Genomic DNA, 19,262 nt, shown 5'->3' on the forward strand with positions numbered 1-19,262 from the left:
CTTTTTAACATAATGGTTGTTTGAAGAGAAATAAAATAATAATAAATAAAATATCTTGCAACTACGCCGCTACTAGAGTTATTAAAAAAAACACACACACAGCAGGTTAAAAAAACAATGCGGTTCTGTTCTGTTCGAATTGAAATTTTTATTTTCAAATAAAATTGAAAAAAGTAATAAAATCATAGTTTAAACCACATTTCAATTTTGTAATAGTAAAATTAACTAGATAAATCTGGTATATAGAAGAAATAAAAATTTAGTTAAATGCCACAGATCTAAATATACTGCAATGAAAAAAAATATTGATTAGTGTGCTAAAGATACGCGATGTATGTATTTGAGCAGAAATTTGATAGTAAAGACTTATACCTTAAAATTTATTTGATCAGGGGAAAATAATGATAAATAATCAAAAAGACTCTTTACTTCCTTTATAAATATTTGATATAAAAAAGTACTTTATAATAAATACATTGAAATGCATTTTTATTTTTTCATCTTTTTTATCAGATCAAACTATTTGAGGCTATAGAGCATCGTCTTAACCAACTTTTGTAAATTTCACTGCCTTATTTTGGCAATCATTATTTTTTAATTTCTATCTATAATTATTAATTTCAATTTTCATTCATTGATCATCAATTTTTATAATCAAAATTATATAATAAACAATTTTTTTCCATACTTAATACGGCCGTTGTCCCAAAATTGTTGTACTTCAGCTGCGCTATCTCGTCTCCAAAGTCAAGGCCAAAACAAGGTGCTGTTTTCTCTGGTGTCTTTGGTGAACACAGTGAAACAAAAACCCAAACAAAGGTTGACTCATCATTAAGCTTTGAGCTACTCTGTCTACCGACAATCCAATTACATACAAAGCAAGAGTCTCAAGAAGAGTGACCATAACCAGTTTGCTCACTTTTCGCTCTCAAAAGGTAAGCTGATGACTAAACTGGACTAAAAAAGTCAACTTTTTCAATTAAATTGCTTTATTTATTTTTAACCGTTTGACCCGGCAGCGACCTTTCCACACAGGGTTCAAATAAATTGCATCATGCTTGCAGGAACCGGCCCCCTGGCTTTATGAATGGATTGCGAAATGTCAAAGGGCGCCAAAGTGCGCAGCAAGTTGCCCAAGTGGGGCGATTCTTGGAAATTTTGGCCCCGATCAATAATAGTACGCATGCTTCTGCAACCGCTGGCGGGAGTTATATAACGTCGTGTATAAGGGTTGAATAAATGAAACACGAGTATGTTTTTGGCCTTTTTGAGTAACTTTTTCATTTCATTTTCATTTCTCAAGAACAGCAAAATAAAACAAACAAAGATAAAACTCGATCCCTCCCATACACAATAATGTATTATTGGTTATTAGTTAGAGATGATATTCGCGATGCCATCCGTTACAACAACACACTTAAAAATCCTCTTTTACGTTTTTGCAAAGTTCACAAGTTTCTTATTAATTTTTCCACGTTTGCATTTTTAATTTTTCAGTATGTGTATCTCAGTTTCCTTTTGTTTGTAAACAACATTAAATTTTTATTAATTCTTTCCGCCGATGTCACTGTTTTTTTTCTTTCTTCCATCGCATTCTGTTTCACCAGAAACGAATTTCGTTTTCAGCAATAATAATAGGCTCAATTATAATCTCTCTGATCTGCAACGGCTAGATTATTTAGAACTCTCTTTTTATCATGGCACACTGCGGCACTGATTTTTGTCATAGTTACTTCCACAATTAGAATTATTAGTAGACGAGTGATCTTTTTGTTTTCCAGCTAAATTGCAAAGAAAGGGCTCACGGTTTTTGCACAGAATTCATGCCTGATGAAGCCGAAAGACGGTGAGTCTGCGTACACAGAATCAGAGTCGGTCGTGAAACGTAATCATTCAACACGTGTTCAAATTACAAATATAATCAAGTGTATACAATTGATAATCATAGAGATAGTATTTACCCTTTTTGTGCAAAATTATAAAATAACCAACACGTTTGCCAAAATAATCAGCTTGTATTCGCGTTTCTTTCAAAGTACCAAAATTCACTTCAGCAGTTCGGCTAACTTGGCTTGATTTGTGAGTAGCTACGTTTTGGTGGCTCCTAATTTGGAGTTCACTTACAAACTCTTTGCTTCGTTACTTTTTTTCAACTAGTTTGCTCTTTTCGATACTGTTTCTTTTTTGTTGGACAATTCGCAACAGTGAGATATGCTGGCCTGGGCATTTCATGAGACCAAATGTAGCCAAACAGTGCCAAAATGAGTACAGCCTAATTGAAGCAATGTAATGCCACTATTAATGTATTGTAGTATTTTACATCATTTTTTGGTCGATGAGTTCTTTATGCCATTTATGTATCAATAAATGCCGAAAGCTAACAGCTATAATATTTATTATTTATTTATTTAGTATACCAAGGAACTGCTGCAATTAAATAATTATTAATTATTTAACATAGTTGTAACTTTAAACTTCATTCTTGTTCCACCACAAATTGTGATTTGATAAATAACTTTCATGTCCACATGTTGTGTCGTGTGTGATATTTATTTATTTTTTCCAAGTGTATTCCATTATTTTTCTGGATCATGTTTATACAACCCACAGCCCCAAATGTATTTCTATTTTCTTGTAATCCACTTACTTTTTCCTACACGTGTGTTATCTCTCGCTTTTTTTTAAGTGGCTGTGAAACTCAAAGAGCAGAACACACAACAAAAACAACTCTTAAATAATAATTAATAAACGTAGTGTAATTATAATCATAATAATCCATTCTAGCCTATTTCATTATTATTATCATCATCATCGTCATCTCATGTTAATTAATATTCTGTTTATTTTACAACACGACAACTAACTTTTCATCTTCATTTTCAACATGTTCATTTTGGGGCGGGGATTGAGAGGGGCTGTCATGCATGCCCCTTTTCTGTTGAAACAAAATCGATCAGGGTTGGTTGGATGGTTGGTTAAGCCACCATACAGCATTGTTACACATCATTATCAACGTCATCATCATGAACAAATGGACTTTCAAAAAGTGATCACATTTACTGGAAAATACAAACAGCATAAAGCAAGAGAAACGTACATTGAAGCAAAAATTATTTATTAATTATTAAGGCCTTAACAAAAAAAATCAAGAAAATCCCTACAAATATCGATCATTTTGTGGTCGCGATTAGGTAATGGGTTGTAAAGGTATTCGTCAAGCCTTGCGAGAATTCCCAGACGGAATCTAGAAAAGTGTAACGAGAGGACTTTGATATAGGTTCAATCGCGTCCAATTGTCGAGAGTAAATCGTAATTGGTGTTCCTTGCGCGAACGGATCAAGATATCGGACTGAGGCGCAAACTTGTTTGGTAAAAAGAGCGATCGCGCGAGTCGAGATATTTAAAAAAAAAAGAGTAAAGAGGCGGTAAATGCTTAGGCAAGGACTGTGCATATTTGAAAAATAAAAATGTCAAAAAAGGTCCGCTTTTGGAAGACATAGCCAAAGATGCTGTTTGCGTTCCGACCACAAAATGCCAACAGACCACAAAATGAAGTGCAATTATCACGCAATAAAAACACATACCTAATCTTCTGCGTTAAGTGCATGCCCTCTTTTTGGGTCGTCTGTTAAAAACTTAAAAATTCGGGCGGCTCCGTTGAGAGCTTAGGGAGCTAAAACAAAAGTTGGCTTTACCCTGTGATTATCGATAGGTATTAGAAAGAGAAGAAGTAGCAGCAGCAGCAGCGTTGGTGGTAGTCGTGGTGTCAGGCGAAAATTAAAACAACCATTGATCAGGATTACACACATGGGCTATCACAGTTATTATGCAATCAAGCACTCGGCACCCACATATCTCTTCATCTGGCGGGGATCTAAGGCTGCAAGCTACAATCAAGGGTGTCCCAAAAATATTTGATTCTTTAGAGCCATCCATCTTCTTTTTCACTCCTCGTTGCCAATTGTGTAGTATTCTTTCTTGTTACTTTTGCTTGCAAGGTCGTCTTTAATCAAAAATATTTCGAGCGACACTATTTTCTTATTTCACTTGCGAGACACTCACAGTGTCTCTAGGTGGAGCACCACTGACGGGCGCCGTCAAGATGTCAATAGTTCTGACAAAAGCGAGTGCTACTTGGGTGACCGAGGTTCTCGCATCCGACGATCATCATTGCGGCGATTTCTCTGATGGTACTGGCCTCTGTCGCCCTGCTGATTGGGTCGGCCGCCGCCGCCACGACCCATCCTCTGCCCAATGCCCTCTTTTGTTGCGGTTGAAGTTATAACATCTGCTTAAACAAGGATGAATGGTTTTAGTTCACTACTATTAGCATGCATGAAAAATATTTCAATTGGCTCAGCCAGAGCAAAAAACCAAAGCCGTTAGTCAATTATGGCATTGTGTATTTTTTAAAGGTTCTTTTTACAAAGAAAATTTATCCACATGATTCAAAATTTAATACAAATCCAACTATTATTTGTAACATTAAATTCTTTGGTAATCTACATTTTCCTTTAACTTTTCATAAGATGAGTTTGCCAACAAAATATTTGCAATTATCTCGTCCTACCTCTAAGCTCAGGTTGTTTGTTGCCATTGTTGCTACTGGTAGTGCTGCCTCCCTCTGACTCAGACTTGCTTCTTTCCTCCCTCATTTGCTTCTCCCTGTGGTGTTGCGCCACTTGTGCATAGCTGAGTTTTGAGCCTGGCGGGGGAGACGGTGCATTGGGTATGTTGTCTTGGCTGTTCACATTGTTGTTGTTGCTGCTTGGTTTCTCAATAGGGTTAGTCATTGTAGAGGCGTTGGCCATCACGGGGGCAGGCGGGGCTGCTTTGGCGGCCGCCATGGAGCGGGTGGCTTCGGGAGCTGACTTGGCGGTGGAGCCGCTCACCTCTCCGTTCAGCAAGGCATCATCAGTCTTCGTGGATTTATCGGCCATGCTTTTGACCGACCTGAGGATAGACAGTGAAAATTTTATTAAATTCATTTATAACAACAAGGGCCACAACTCACTTTTCAGGGAAATTTGGAGGGGTGGCAACAGGAGTGGGTGGTGTTTCTGTTAGTGCCTCTTCTACTTTTGCCGCTGCTTTCACTACTTTGGGCTGAGTCGCTGCCACTGCTGCCACAGTCTTCGGCGCCGAAGAAACAACAGAAGCAGCTGTGGGAGTAGGAGGTGGCGGTGGAGTGGCAGTCACTTCAGGCTGAGCTGGGAGGTCTTTATCACGAGAGCTGGACGTAGAAACCTTTGCTTTGGCTGTGCCTTTCACCACATCAGAGAGCCTGAACACAGAAGAAAACATAATTCTTGACAAGGCTCAATACTGTAACTTTCAAGTAAATAAAGAAACGTTTTTCGACAGAATCGTACCTGCTCTCCCAAGGTGACGGTGAAGCTGAGGTCTCAAGCTGTTCAGGGGCAGGCGCTTTGGTGCTTGATTCCTGGTCCAGACCGGGCAAGGGAGGAAAAGCAGTGGCCTCCAAGTCAAACTTAGGGCCAGGCTGCACAACGGAGGCAACAGGAGTCGCAACTGGCTGGGGGCTGTTGGCCATGGCTCGCACCGATCCACTAGGAGCTCTGACGTCGTCCTCCTTTCTGCGCCTCCTTTGCCTGCAAAAATTTGCGTTGATTAGATAAGAATTTCAATTTTCATAATTGGTTACCTCAGAGATCCGGTAGCATCTTTATCACCTCTCCTGTCTTCGTCAGCTCTCATCTCGTCTTGTCTCGAGTCGAGCAAAGCAGTCTTGGGCATCACCACCGGGGCGGCAGCCAAAGGCGTCACAATGGTCGCTACTCTCGACGTGTCGGGTAGACTGGAGCTGGTAGGTGGGCGCTTTTTTGAGCGGGTATTGAATTTTGAGGATGGGGGCTTTGGGAAGGGGCTCTGAGGAGCGAGGCCGTTGACTGTGAAAACGCTGCCGATGTCGTAATAAGGCTGACCATGGCTGGGTGGCCAAGGGATCATGGGCGGGGTGTATCCAAAGGAGGGCTGAGGTGTCGGCTGCTGAGGAGGGTAGATGATTTGCACCGCGTTGGGGAAGTTCAGCGTGGAAGCCGAGGTACCATTGGCGTAGACCATGGTAGGGGTGAAGGTGCGCGCAGTTTCGTAAACTGGCGGACTGCGGAACCCATTCTTCGGGCCGGTGGTTGATGATGGTGTGTTGTTCATGGGTAGCCTGTTCATGGGTTTGGCTTTTATGCGTGCCATAATCGGCTTGCCCTGGAACTCGCGCACCTCCTCTCGAAGAAAGCGGTAAGCACGTTGAGCATCCTCGTCCGACTCGAAGGTTACGTACCAAGCGTTGTTGTGCGCAAACTCGCAGGAGACACATTTGGGGCAGTTTTCACTTGAGAACAAACCCTGAAAATAGTTTAAAAACAAATTAATTCAAGACATAATCAAAAAGTCCTGAACAAAATATAATCAAGGGCCACCAAAGTGTGGTTTTTATGGCAGATTAAAATATTTTGTATGAGTTTTGGGAGAAACCAAGGGATACCACAACCACATCCTTTGGGATTTATTTCCATAAATTATTAAATCTGGTAAAAAAGGAAGCATGTATTGCAAATTCAAATTTTACTGAGATTTTTTTTAACGCTCATTCAGGGTAAAATAAAGAGAATATTTGTGTCTACAGATCCACTTATGAGAAGTGGAAAATATTATGTAATAACTGGAGACTTACTTCAATCTCTTCGGCAGGAGTATTCTCGGAAACTTCCCTCAAAATGACTATGCACCTCTTGTGGTTAGGCCTCACCTTAAGACCTTCCTCGTCCACTTGGACTATCGAAGATTCTGCAATCACATTGGAATTCAGCGTCGTATATTTGCATTAGATAAGGAAAATTAGTACCTCTCAAAACGTCGGTGATTAATTTGATGTCTGTTGTCAATTTTTTAACTTGGTTAAAATTAGCAACAGTCCAAATTGGGACGTACTGGTCGTTATCCATTTGAGACAGCAGATACGTATCACTTGCAAGGTTTTCTCTGGAACAAATAAGTTTGGATGTTACAAGAAGTGATTCATTCCTATGTCGTCAATACTTTGGGAATGCGACGTTTACTTTCTTAATAACACTAACAGATAAAAGTTCAACTGAGAGCATAGATCCCGGTTTTACGAGCAAAACTTTTCTTTTATTTACACAGCTGTCGTAATTGCTCTGTAATTAATATATGTGAGAACTGCTTGAGCGTCATAGCCGCGGCAGTTAATGTTGGGATAGGCGTCAAAATATGAATGGAATTCCTTATCCAAAAATGAACATTTGTACACCTCAAGCCAAACAGAGAGCCATGAATGACTTTCTAGACTGACGAGAGGAATGTATGCTGCTTTCGCACTCATTCGACACCAAAAACCTTATCAACAGGACTCTGGCTCTAATTAGGTGCTTTCTCCAAATTCAATCATCGTTATTTAAAAGAAGTGAATTTCTACCATAAAATAATGTTTTTCTCTTTCTTAAAAAGTAATTCAATTAAAAATGCACACAAAATTTTGCCAACTCGTAATACCATTTAAACAAATAATTACCCAGCAGACTATATTTTAAAAAATTAACGGAAGTAAGTTTTCAGGAAATTCACTCTAGTTTCTAGAGTTTTTAATTATGATGGACTATTCAATTATTTTGCCATAAATATTTAAATAATTTGATCCAAATCTGAAGTACTGACAGACAATTTCAGTAAGTTTTCATAAAAAAATTCAGCTGCTTGTACAAAATTATAAGAAAACTCTACAATCTGTGCTCATTTATTCTCCCAACTTTGATGCATGAACATTCAGAACATACATATTAATATAAAAGGGAATTGAAGAATATTATGTATTTATTTATCTCTTAGGATCCCTTTAGGTCAAAGTCCAAGGGAGCCTTTAAATGAATGATTGAGCATCATGGAATGGAAGTTTTTTGTGTGTAAAGAAATATTTTAAATAAGATAAGTAGTATCAACAAGGAAAATCCTGTTTAACTTTTAACACTTTTGCGAGATAAATATACATTTATAAAATAAACTTGCGGTTCTTCGGTATTTATTAATATAAAGAGGCATCCAAAATATAACAAAGTTAATCAAAGGAAAATGACTGAATTGAATACTTTGAGAATATTAAATGAAAATTTGGCTCACCTCGAGAAGTAGTACTCGAGTTGTGTTGCGAGCAACTGTTTGAGCTGCTCCAGTTCGGCTGCGGTCATGTTGGCCGTGTTAGGGCTCTGGCCGCTGGCCGCCGCCCCAGTCGGCATCGCGTCGTCCCCGTTGACTAAATGCCTGTCAGATTCTGAAGCGCCGGCAGCCTGGAGGTCAGGGGTGGGCGCGGCGAAAGCCACCCCTGAAGGGATCTTCTCAATGTCCCCATTCATGTACACGTAACCTAGGCAGAGGAAGAGAGAATTAATTATTTGGTTTCTCGGTTGAAGAGAATATAAGACTAGTGAATGGAATGGTGAATTTTTTTAACGAAAAAATCTCAATCTAATCGCTGCCTGCATTTTTATCGAATTGATAAAAGCAATTTTCCTCGCCTGCATTACTGTTCGATGCGGCTGGAAATTTTTGGCAATACCGTAGTGTGTCTGTCTTTCATGTCGGCAGTCACTATTGATCACGCCACTACCCTCGAGTGTGCGAGTGGAAAAGTATACACACACAAAACACGAGACCCTTCCTTCCTTCTACGGCACAGCAAAAGACACAATAATATGCAAATCGGAGGCTACTTTGCAAACGCCCATTCGGCAGGGCGGAGCTAATTAGCAGATTAACAAACAATCTTGGCAAATTGAGCTGCGTTTCCGCTTAAAAAGTTTATCTCTTTCTCAGCGCCTGCAGTACATTTAGATAACAACATGATAATTAAATAAAATATTTTTATTTTCAATGCCAAAAATTATATTGGACAAAAGTGCAAACACTGTCTGAAAATGATGGAAATTTAAATATTTCATAATAGTTTAATTCATGGGAAATATTGATCGTTCTAGAAGTAATTTTCTAAAATAAAATCAATAAAAATTAATCAAATCGACTTAATAATTTACAAAAGCCGAAATTTTCCCGAAATTACTAATATTGGGAAAAATTGGCGCACATATGGTTTGAATTAACGAAGTTTACAGGATGTAAACACAGAATGCGGACGGAAAAAAGTTAATTTTAGTTTCAAATTGGAATCTATGATGAGCCTATCATTTATGACGGAGCAATTATCAAAAAGTCCCGAATGAAAAGTTCAGGTCGTCGCAAGCAAACCCCCGCGGTCGGACAGCCGAAGGTCGGAGGGGGATTTGTGAAAGGGCCCCCGAGCCCCCGGTCACGTTTTGGAAACGGAACACACGAAAATTCCATTGTGGCCGACTCGGCCCCCCGCACCACTGCATCACATGACAATTAGCGCCGCTTGCGAGTGCAGAAGGGCTTCCGAACGAGTCGCGGAAGGTGCGGCGCCGACCGTGGCCGGAAGGACGATGTTCGCTGGCGGCCGAAAAACGAGAGGTTCGCCAAAGTGGGCCTGACGACCTGGCACAACGAGGTGCCGTTCACTGCTGGCCTACATTGCGGTCATCCCTGTGACGGGGCCCCGCCCCCTTACGTGGGCCGCCGGTGGGCCCTGGAAGCCGGTTGACAAGATTTGAGTGGCCTTCAGATGCTCACGGGACAGTGGGCGGAAGATTTTCGCTCCCGGACACCATGTGCCCTCGCATCCCCTGCCGAACTGCCGTGGCCCGGCTGCAAAAGAGCGATTCGACGTCGCCGACGGCCCTTCGGCCCGAGTCTCACCGGCTGAAAAACGCACTGGAAAATCGGCCGTGGACCGACCTCAGGATCGAGGTGGGAAAGAGACGGAAAAGGCGTTTCTTACCTAGAGAAGAAGCCCTCAATCTCAACACAATTCTTTCTTAACCTTGCAAAATGGCCGACAACAGCACATGCCAGGGGAAATGTTGCATCACCGTGCGACACCGGTGCCGCCATCTGTCGGCCGCCGCCGCACTCGTCGCTCGTGCAGCGCGAAAAACCACTAATTGCTCCACTAACTCCGCGGGCCTCACACGCACACAGCCGCCGGTGATGCTTTTTGCGTCGCAGGAATGCGTTTCGCGGAAAGAGTTAATTGCACCGTGTCTGTATGAAGTTATAAGAGCTAAATAGAACGGACGAGATGCGGCTCCCCTCTTATGTCTAGTGAATTTTATTCGCTTGTCGGAAAGATAATTAATTGAGTAACACACGCACCGTTGCGTTTGGCAATAAAATTAAGTTCTTCACTCCTATAGCGATTTTTAGCTCGGCAATATGTGCTAATAAAGAACAAAAGTACAGCGAGAAATAATAAAATATCTAATTTTTTTTCTCATTAGACAATTATTTTTAAATGTTTTTTTTATAATTATAATATTTCAGCATGGATTGGAAGAAATTTCCACTTGAGGAACCCATCATGTTGAAATTGAGCAACCGGATTTTCCTCATTAAAATAACTTTTAATGAAAATCTCGGAAAAAAGAGCTCGACTAGTCTCAGCGAGTGTCTGCAGCTCAATTACATGAAAGGAAAATATTTTAATTTGATTCAACGACGAAATGCCTGTTTTTTTTTCAGTGAATTACGCTTCACTTCCTTTAATTACCTATTAATTCTTTCCTCGTTTTTAATATTAATTAAAGGATAAGAAGGGAACCAAATAAATCAGTTTTGACACCTAATTTTATTTTACTTGTATATTTGTAATGAAAGAATATTTATTGATCTTGGAAAATAGACAAAATAATTATTCAAGCAATTTAACAGAGTAGAGAAGCTCAAAGGTTAAATTCGATAAATTTTAATTAGAATATTCATGGTCCGTTTGCAGCGGTTTATAAAACATAATTATTTGCCAACCTGCCAATTTGCTTCCGGTTCGTATTTGCAAATAGCATACATCATCATTATTTTTACCTCTTTGTTTATATTTGCACGCGTAATGGAAAAAATGTCCAAACCGCGCAAAAACCAGAGTGGTTTTAAATCGCGCAAGAGCTGCTTTTTTGTAATGCCATATAATTAAGCTGCGAATTTGACTCACTGAGCAAATAAAAATAAAAAAATGAACGCTGTCGGCGCAAGAGATAAATCGTGAATTATGATTTGTACACCTTAATCTAAAAGGGCGCAATATTAAAAAGTGCTGATTGACGAGTTCAAATAACCCTGGCAACTGATTTGATCTGGCCTTGAGCGTTGATACGACGGCCGTTTATGCACACACAGTCCTCATCGCAGACCGAAGGATATGATATATTACTTTTGGTATTGCACAAAGCAGATAATATAAATCAGCTCCCGTGTGAGATAAATAATGGTAATCAAAATGAGGCAGCTAAAAATCCATTAAATTCGGAGCGATTTGATCGAGAATTTTATTTATGACTTTTCGACCTTTGCTCTCGGCTGGATTCCGGCGGCAGAGGAATTGTTTGCTTTACTCACCCTCCGTGTGTGAAGAGTTGGAAGCAACAGTGTCTGGCGAGTCTGAATCCGTGTCGTCGGTGCCATAGTCGTCCAACTTGTCTTGGTCGGGAAAAAATTGTCGCACACCTGAAGTCACCTGCAACACAAGTTGAAAGGAATGCGATTAAAACAGGATTCCGAAGATGCTCTGCGGGATGTAAATTATTAGCATTGACGCACGAAAATTCCAATCCACATTTATTTAGGTGTATATTGGTTTAAATAAAAATTAATACTGAAAATTATAATGATCCGAAATGGCGTTTATAAACATTATTAAAATTCTTTGAATTTTAACTACAAACAAAATTATTATTATTTACAATTAAACAATCATGTTGAAAGAAAAAAATTATGAAATCAGCTAAGAAAAAATTGCATGATAAAAAATTTTTTGCTTACAAGCGGCTGATTGAGAAAAAATAGTCTAATTTTGACCAATCGGGCCATGTTTAATTTTAAACAAAACTAATTAAACTCAGTTCTATTATTGTGATGCAAGGACGTTCACAACTTATATAGTAATTGTCTAATTAAGATAAATGTATTCAAATACATTCAAATTAGTAATTAATTAACCAATGATGATTTAATGGCTCAAAATATTTTGATTTAAATAACAAATGAAAGCATTATCTATGAATAATAATAAAATAAAAATTGAAAAAGGTATTTTAAATTTTAATAATGCTAACAATGAAATTTAATTTTCAGTTTTAGCACTTTCCCCTGGCTTTCCACCTTATTAATTTTCAACTCTTACAGGTTCCTTCAATTAGCGCCTAACTAAGTTCGCCTTCTCTCTACATACGAGTTTTTAATTAATATACCACTGTAAAGGGCAAGAGAGTATAGCACGCCGCGTTTGCACTTGACGACGTTAATGTTTGCTCCGGCAGTCTCCAGTGTGATAAGTTCAATTAAGTTTTATGCGGCCTAATGGCACGCATATATACACACACACTTCTCTCCGGTCGACATGTGCGCGACACACCACCCTGTCATTTGCAGAGCGGCGCTCTCGATATAATTTGACGCGCGTAATTACATTCAGCAGTCGCATTTCATTGCAACACACAACAAGTCGCCGGCTCATTAATTACAAATCCCTTATACTTGTAATCAGAGGCGTGTAATTAGCACGGAGAGATAAATCAGGGGTGGCTAAAATTAAATCTGATCAGGTAAAAAGGAAATGGTTAAAAATTGTTTTCTCACTATTTTAATAATTTTTAATCAAAACGTTAAGAAATTAATTAGAGCAAATTTTTTATTCAATAAAAAAGTATTGAAATTAATTTTTAACTTACAACGTTCCAAATTATTCAGTTTCTTATCACAAAATTTTTAAATAATATTTTCCCAAATTTTTTCTGCAAATTATGGGGCAATTTTTTTATATGTGAACACAGAAAAACCTGACATTTAAACATTGTTCAACTCACAGGTGAAGTGCAGAAAATGTGAAATTCCGGAGGCGAACCGGCGCATTTCACGAAAAAGTCGGCGAAGTACATCGATTCCATAATCGAATTGAAGTAAGCGTCGGGGTAGCAGCAGATGGTCTCGGCGACCAGGTCCATTTTGGACGGTCGCTGACCACCAACTGACCCCTACAAGCGAGAGCTCGGCCACCGAGAAAGCTGCTCTGCTCTTCTTTTGGTGCAACGCAGCATTTCACACCATTGGCTCCACCTACACTAAAAATGCAACAGCTCTAACGCAACGCATTTCTGCAATGATCGTCTTTGCAGGCCGTTAGGACATTCACCAGCAGCCCCGACCGGCCGCCGCGATTCTGTTTTTTTATTATTTGCTCTGCGCGCTGACGTACGGCGTGCCGCACTAACTTAAGGTGAAGTCAAGGATGTTTGGCAACGATCACGAGGCGATTTAACGCCGACACGACCCGCTCTGTTGTTTTTGCTCCGCCGTGCGAATGTTCTTGTTCTTATCCCAATTAATGAAAATTTTCGTCTTTTTATTAAAAAAAAAAAAGCAAGTCTTCTGCAATAGGGACGCAAACCATAGCAAAAATTGGCTGAGCTATTTTGTTTTCCACCCATAAAAATAATAAATTAAATTTTTGAACACTTTAAATTTACTTTTCGAATAAGCCATTCAGAAAGATTGGAAACTTTTCAAAACTTAAATGATTCAAAACATTGTTCACTTTGAAATTTTCTCCGGAATACCCATTTTTATAGCCTTCAATTGTAATTTCTTCTATTTGATTAAATTTCACAGAGAACTTAAAACTAAATCAATTAAATAAAAAATATGAAAAGGTATTGATTTGTTTCTTACTTATATTTTTTTTTTACCACAGGTCTTATAATAAAAATTTGAATCTTGATTCGATCAGAGATTTCTGGTGGAGCAGCAACACAATTTAATTTTAAAACTAAAGAGCATTAAAAATAATTAAATTTGCCCCAAATTAATATAAATAAGTTATATAAATATTTATTTTTAACTTTTTGCTTATGTATTATAAAATTTATTCATTTGCAAACAAAACTGGATTGCCAAAGAAAATGCTGCTCTAAAAGTTCCTTTGACATGCTTTTACACGTTGAGTTTAATGAAAGAGAAAACGTGAACTTTGAAATGCAATACGAATTTGAGAACAGGTATGGTTTCCGCAGTGAAATATCATAATTATTTTCCTCCTCTGGCCATTCCGTAGCGCAAACGAGGGTGCATTTGGAAAGCACTGCAAAAGCTTTTTCGCAGAAGCCATGAAACTCTATCTTTGAAAAATCCATTTGTTTGTGTTTTTCCTCAACTTTGATTGAACTTGTGGAAATCTGATATCGCATGCCCCAGCAACAACTTCCTCTCTAAAATATAAACGTAAAGGAGACAGAAATTTTGTTTATCTTTCCCTTTGACATCATTTACACGTGCATACACATTTTATAACCTTTTCACTAAAGGGAGAGAAATTAAGATTTAAAGTAAAGATATTGACTTTTTTACAAAAATCAAATTGCACAGAATTATAAAAAAAATGATTATAAAATTGGCGTGCATAAACAAATAAACCTAAAATTTTTTTCTGAAGTATATATATAGAAAATAAATAAACCAAACACTCAAAAATTGTTTTTATTTCATGTGTATATTTTTGGTAAGATCATTGAATTTAATTTGAAGTTTTTCTGTATTTCAATGTATGTAACTATTGAATGGAAAATCAATAAAATAATAAAAAAAAAATTTGCACAAAATTTAATTGTATTTTGAGGCTTACTTTTCGGAACAAAATCAATTTTGTAACGTTAAACGTTATTTGTATTTAGAGTAAAAATAGCCTCCAGCGGATCATAAATTTAAATTTCCTGACACTGCTTCCGCAGTTTGTTTTGTCCTGGACGTCAAGCTTAAATGCGAGATGTAATACCTAAATCGCGCGAGAAGCAATTTGCGAAATGACGCGTTTGCGTGGGCGGGTGCGTCTCCTCTCGTTTAGCCTGCCCAGTTTTATCGAATCGCAGACGTCATGTCATACAGCTTTTGCACTGAGAGAGTTACGATTTATCTTGCCGCAGATAAAATTGCGTGTCTCTGTGCTTTCTCCTACTTTTTCGCTTTATGACAAGAGTGCGCCACATTCAACTTTTTGGCCGTGCGCAATTCGCAAGCAGGCCCTTCCAGGAAGCTCATCCATAAATCTCGTGCACACGCTCTTGTTTGTTCGCCGCAGCACATCATTAACTGGGACGCAAACAAGATTTTCCATAAGTTTGAGAAAAGCAGCTTTTCCTCGCACAACTTTAAATAATACAAAAAAGCTTCTTTTTTTTCGTCGGCAAGATGTTTGCAAATGATATGCGTATGAGAGACAAAAGAAAAGCATCGGTTGCTTGTTTCGCGTATTGTCGACCGCGACATGGAAGCGCCTGGAGAAGAAGGAGGGTATGCAACACGCACGCCTCCGCTCTGCTGCCAGTTGCAGCGATTCGTCGTTGCGCCTACTTATTTCCAGACACTGGTGTGTACCGCCGAGCGAGAAATCTCACCACATCGACAAGCCGCAAAGTAATTTTCGCTGGAAAATGAGAAAAGCCGTCAGAGGAGCACGAAGTAATAATTATACATGTGCACCTTTCTATACAGCTGCGGGTTGAATGCGTGTGCTGATTAATTAAAACCCGCGCGAGGCCATTGCACTCATTAGCAGCTTGCCAATAATGAAGCTATTTTTGCAGCCGCATTTTGTTAAATATCTCAAGAAAATGAGCTCACAGAAATAGATTTCACTAATAAGCTGATAGAGTAAGATGGTATGGTAAGAACCAATGCAACCGGCAGTGCAATTAATATTTCCAGGGGCTACAATTAGTTCACACAAAGATTAAAACAAATTTATCTATTTGGCTGAATAAGATTAAAGGAAAGGAGCAATATTTTCTGGTCGTAGTTGTTAAACTTTTGCAAATTATTATTATTATTATTTTAGGCTCATTTTCCTTATCGTTAGTTAGAATTATGGTAAGTTTATTGGTATATAAAAGAATAAAAATACAAATCTCTGAACTCTAAATTTTAATTTATTTATAAAATGCATACTAAAACAATGTGTATATTTATTGAATTATTTCATTCAAGAAATTAGGTAGCATAAAAATTTTTGATCAGATTGATTAAATTTTAAAGTTAGTAGAGTTATATTATGATGCTTAAAAAAATCTATGAAATGATGAAAATAGTTTGCATTTATATATTGAATATAATATTTTTCATGTATAATTTAAAAGTTATCTATTATTTACCTTGAGATCAAAATTATTATATACCAAAGTCCTTAAAAACCTTGAAACGTAGATGCATGATGAATATTGACATTTTTTTGTTTTTCTTCATATGCAATATATTCAGGTATAAAATCAGATCAATGATGGGTATTCGCATGCTAAGTTGCAGGTACTAACTTAGTGTGTTAATATTATCCCGCATTCTCTCCTCAAAATAATAATCAATCAAGTCCTAAAATTCAGTCGAAATAAATATCACGTATTAAAGTTAAAATATTCAACAATCAATATTTTCTTGTGAAATGAAAAGGGAAAACTTATTTTATATAATCCGCCTGAAGGATTCACTTTTGCCTTTTAAAGAGGCATCAAACTTTGGCCTGTGTGTACGACCTTTAACTTTTCTGAGAAAAAATGCGCGCGATGGTGTGGTTTTGCCACAACGTCAAAAAGTTGTGGGGCAAAGAGTGAGAGCAAAAGGAGTCGAGAAGGGTGGGCGCACCGAAAATCGAAGCGTTCTTTCCACGTCGGCGAGAGAGAGAATAGCGGCCGCCGGCCCATTAATAGAGTGAGCGGTGAGCAGGAAAATATCAATGGAGCGAGAAAAGATGCGTTCAGGCAGACCGCCGCCGCCGCCGCCACACCACAGCAAAAAACAAACTCGATAAAAAAGCGAGCAGACAACGAGCGGGACTTTTATGTGTTTCGTTGATTAAACAATTTATCTCTCGGGACCGCCGCGTTAATTCATTTCTCGCTGACCATTATTCCTAATTACAATGAAGTGTTGCAAACAAAAAATAATAACAACAACGAAGGGTGCGAAACCGCAGAGCAGCACACAAAGGAGATGGCTCGGGGTGCAAAAGCGGCAGTAATTTCGCGAGAAGAGAGAGTCGCGAATCTAAAAATAGCCCCGGCCGAGATAGAGCGGCCCGCGCGCACCTCTCCATCCGCACCGATCATTTCCATCCACCCACGTGTTCTCCGCTGACGTCACCCGGCTGCCTTCCCGCGCGTTCGTTCGTCCAAGATATATACACAGCATCAGCGCGAGAGGAGCAGAGCAGCCCCTTCCCTCTGTGCGAGGCGAGAGAGAGAGATGGGTGGGCACTCGCGGCTCTTGTATTGATCCAAACATGGCGCGAGAGACTCAACCCTGGGCCCAAGACGTACCAAGTCATGGGCACACGTCGTGCATGTTCACTCCGGCGGTGGCGGCCCGACAGCCCGCCGACCGCCCGCTGCCCCTCGGGAAAGGCCCGGCCACCCCCGGCGAAGGCACCCCCGCGCCAAACCACCCTGCTCGGGCAAAGCGACAAGTAAAATCGCGGCGAACGGATATTCTGGATGGAACAGAATAAAATAATGTGAAAAAATAAGGTACCTTTTGAACGACGAAGCATCGCGGGTTGAAGGCCGTGCAGACGTAGGTGCCATTGGCGTCGAGGTAGGCTGCGATCGGCTCGATGAAGGGCGTCACGGCAGGTGTTGTTGTTTTGGCCCGTGTGTTTGGCATCGGGACATGCCCGCGTGGCAGCCGACGGCAGCTGCGAGCACCACACCGTGGACCTGTTGAGTGCGACTGACTGAACTACACCGACTGCCACACACCGAGCTGCGCGCCCGTGTGCGCCTCTCCCTCGCTGACGCCGCGGCGCCATCGGGGGTTCGTCTCGCGCCACACCCGGCCCGTCAAGCCACCCTCGCTCTACTATATTATCTGCGTGCAGCCGCCGTTATTTAATTATTGTCGGCCGATGGCTCGGCTGATGGGACACCCACGTAAACGACCGTGACACATGTGGGGCGTGCTTGAGCCATATTGTGTCTCCTCTCTGTTCGCGCATCCCCCGCTCTTTCACCCCCTTTTATCTTTTGTGCGATTATGTATTCGCACTAGTCTGGCTAACAAGTTGCTGCCTATTTTTGGAATCCGTGTATAATTTATTTAACAAAAGTGAGACTCGAGGAATAAAAACAACGGTTGGAGGAAAAAATTGATAAGATAATAAAGGAGGTATTTTTTTGGTAAAGTCTCTTGAAAAGTGAGACAAGCCATTCATTCTTGTTAGCGACACTTGTCTAAACATGCCATAATCCTGATTCCTTCTCATATTTCATTTTTGCATATGAAGTGTAGAAACGCATGTTATACATTTGATGGGGGACCAGAGACTGCATAATATGTGATGATAATAATAAGCAGCAATATTTTTATTTTTACAGATATTTTGAGCTAATTTTTTTTCGCAATTGTTTGTTATATCTGTTCTTTTGATCTTTTTCAATCAAAGTTTTATATTAATTGAAACTTGGATATTAAATTTTTGAAAAAAATTATTCCTAAATATCAATTAAATATTCTAATTTCGTGATAAATGAGAACAAACAATATATTGAATGATGACAAAAAATTATGATTAAGTTCTTTAAATTATTTCTAAACTAAAAATTTATTTTAATTTTATATTCTTGCACCGTAATTAAAACTGATTATAATTCAAAAAATAAATATATGAAACCGACTATATAAAGGCCCAAAGTTTAACGCCCCCGCTGTCCTGTCGCGAATTGAAAGGAAATATATAATTCATATAATTATAATTGGAACCGATTTGTCGCAATCCCTATTTATCCTGCATATCAATATCACAGAAATGAACAAAGCGAATAAGCAGGAGACTTTCTCTTCACATTGCGTGCCAAAGAAGCTGTTGGTGTAGTTATGAGCACCCACTGCGTGAAGAGAGGGGTTAAATTTGGGGCTGCCTCAGCAAGCGCCTGCTTTATATGGCTTATGCAACCTGTGGCAGTGCGGCGTTGAGCTGGTTGCATAACTATAATTATATTTCTGATATTTTATTGAATTTCTGTATCATGATCTTTTCACATTAAAAAAAACCAAAACATTTAATCAAATTCATTCCCATGTAATTTTGATATAAATTTAAAAAAAAAATACATATAATGTATTTTTTTAAG

The 19,262-nt window shown here is 39.1% G+C and overlaps 1 protein-coding gene across 4 annotated transcripts; it reads right to left on the reverse strand.

Annotated features, from left to right (window-relative positions):
• Positions 1 to 1,253: 1,253 nt before the first annotated feature.
• LOC132193330 (la-related protein 4) lies at positions 1,254 to 17,849 on the reverse strand. 4 transcript variants are annotated; one of them, XM_059613935.1, is made up of 10 exons: positions 17,665 to 17,849; positions 11,497 to 11,614; positions 8,155 to 8,398; positions 6,866 to 7,002; positions 6,695 to 6,807; positions 5,666 to 6,366; positions 5,373 to 5,612; positions 5,015 to 5,284; positions 4,571 to 4,953; positions 1,254 to 4,288 (listed from the first exon to the last, which is right to left on the reverse strand). In XM_059613935.1, exons 1-10 carry the CDS (start codon positions 17,794 to 17,796, stop codon positions 4,131 to 4,133), a joined length of 2,496 nt encoding a protein of 831 aa, XP_059469918.1. In that variant the 5' UTR covers positions 17,797 to 17,849; the 3' UTR covers positions 1,254 to 4,130. The 4 variants fall into 4 exon arrangements, with proteins under 4 accessions (XP_059469918.1, XP_059469917.1, XP_059469919.1 ...); XM_059613934.1 differs by lacking the exon at positions 17,665 to 17,849 and adding an exon at positions 12,963 to 13,202; XM_059613936.1 differs by lacking the exons at positions 11,497 to 11,614; positions 17,665 to 17,849 and adding an exon at positions 9,887 to 10,023.
• Between the last annotated feature and the right edge of the window lie 1,413 nt (positions 17,850 to 19,262).

Source organism: Neocloeon triangulifer, unplaced genomic scaffold, assembly GCF_031216515.1.
Source record: "Neocloeon triangulifer isolate White Clay Creek 2 clone unplaced genomic scaffold, ASM3121651v1 ptg000004l, whole genome shotgun sequence".
NCBI classification, from domain to species: Eukaryota; Metazoa; Arthropoda; class Insecta; order Ephemeroptera; family Baetidae; genus Neocloeon; species Neocloeon triangulifer.

Bases quoted from the DNA above. Each gene is read 5' to 3' on its own strand.
- LOC132193330 (XM_059613934.1), bottom strand. From the start codon at position 13,100: ATGGACCTGGTCGCCGAGACCATCTGCTGCTACCCCGACGCTTACTTC. The intron at 6,808-6,865 runs GTACTAATTTTC...ATGTGATTGCAG, and splicing joins AATCACCGACGTTTTGAGAG to AATCTTCGATAGTCCAAGTG. The intron at 4,954-5,014 runs GTGAGTTGTGGC...GTCTATCCTCAG, and splicing joins CCTCCAAATTTCCCTGAAAA to GTCGGTCAAAAGCATGGCCG.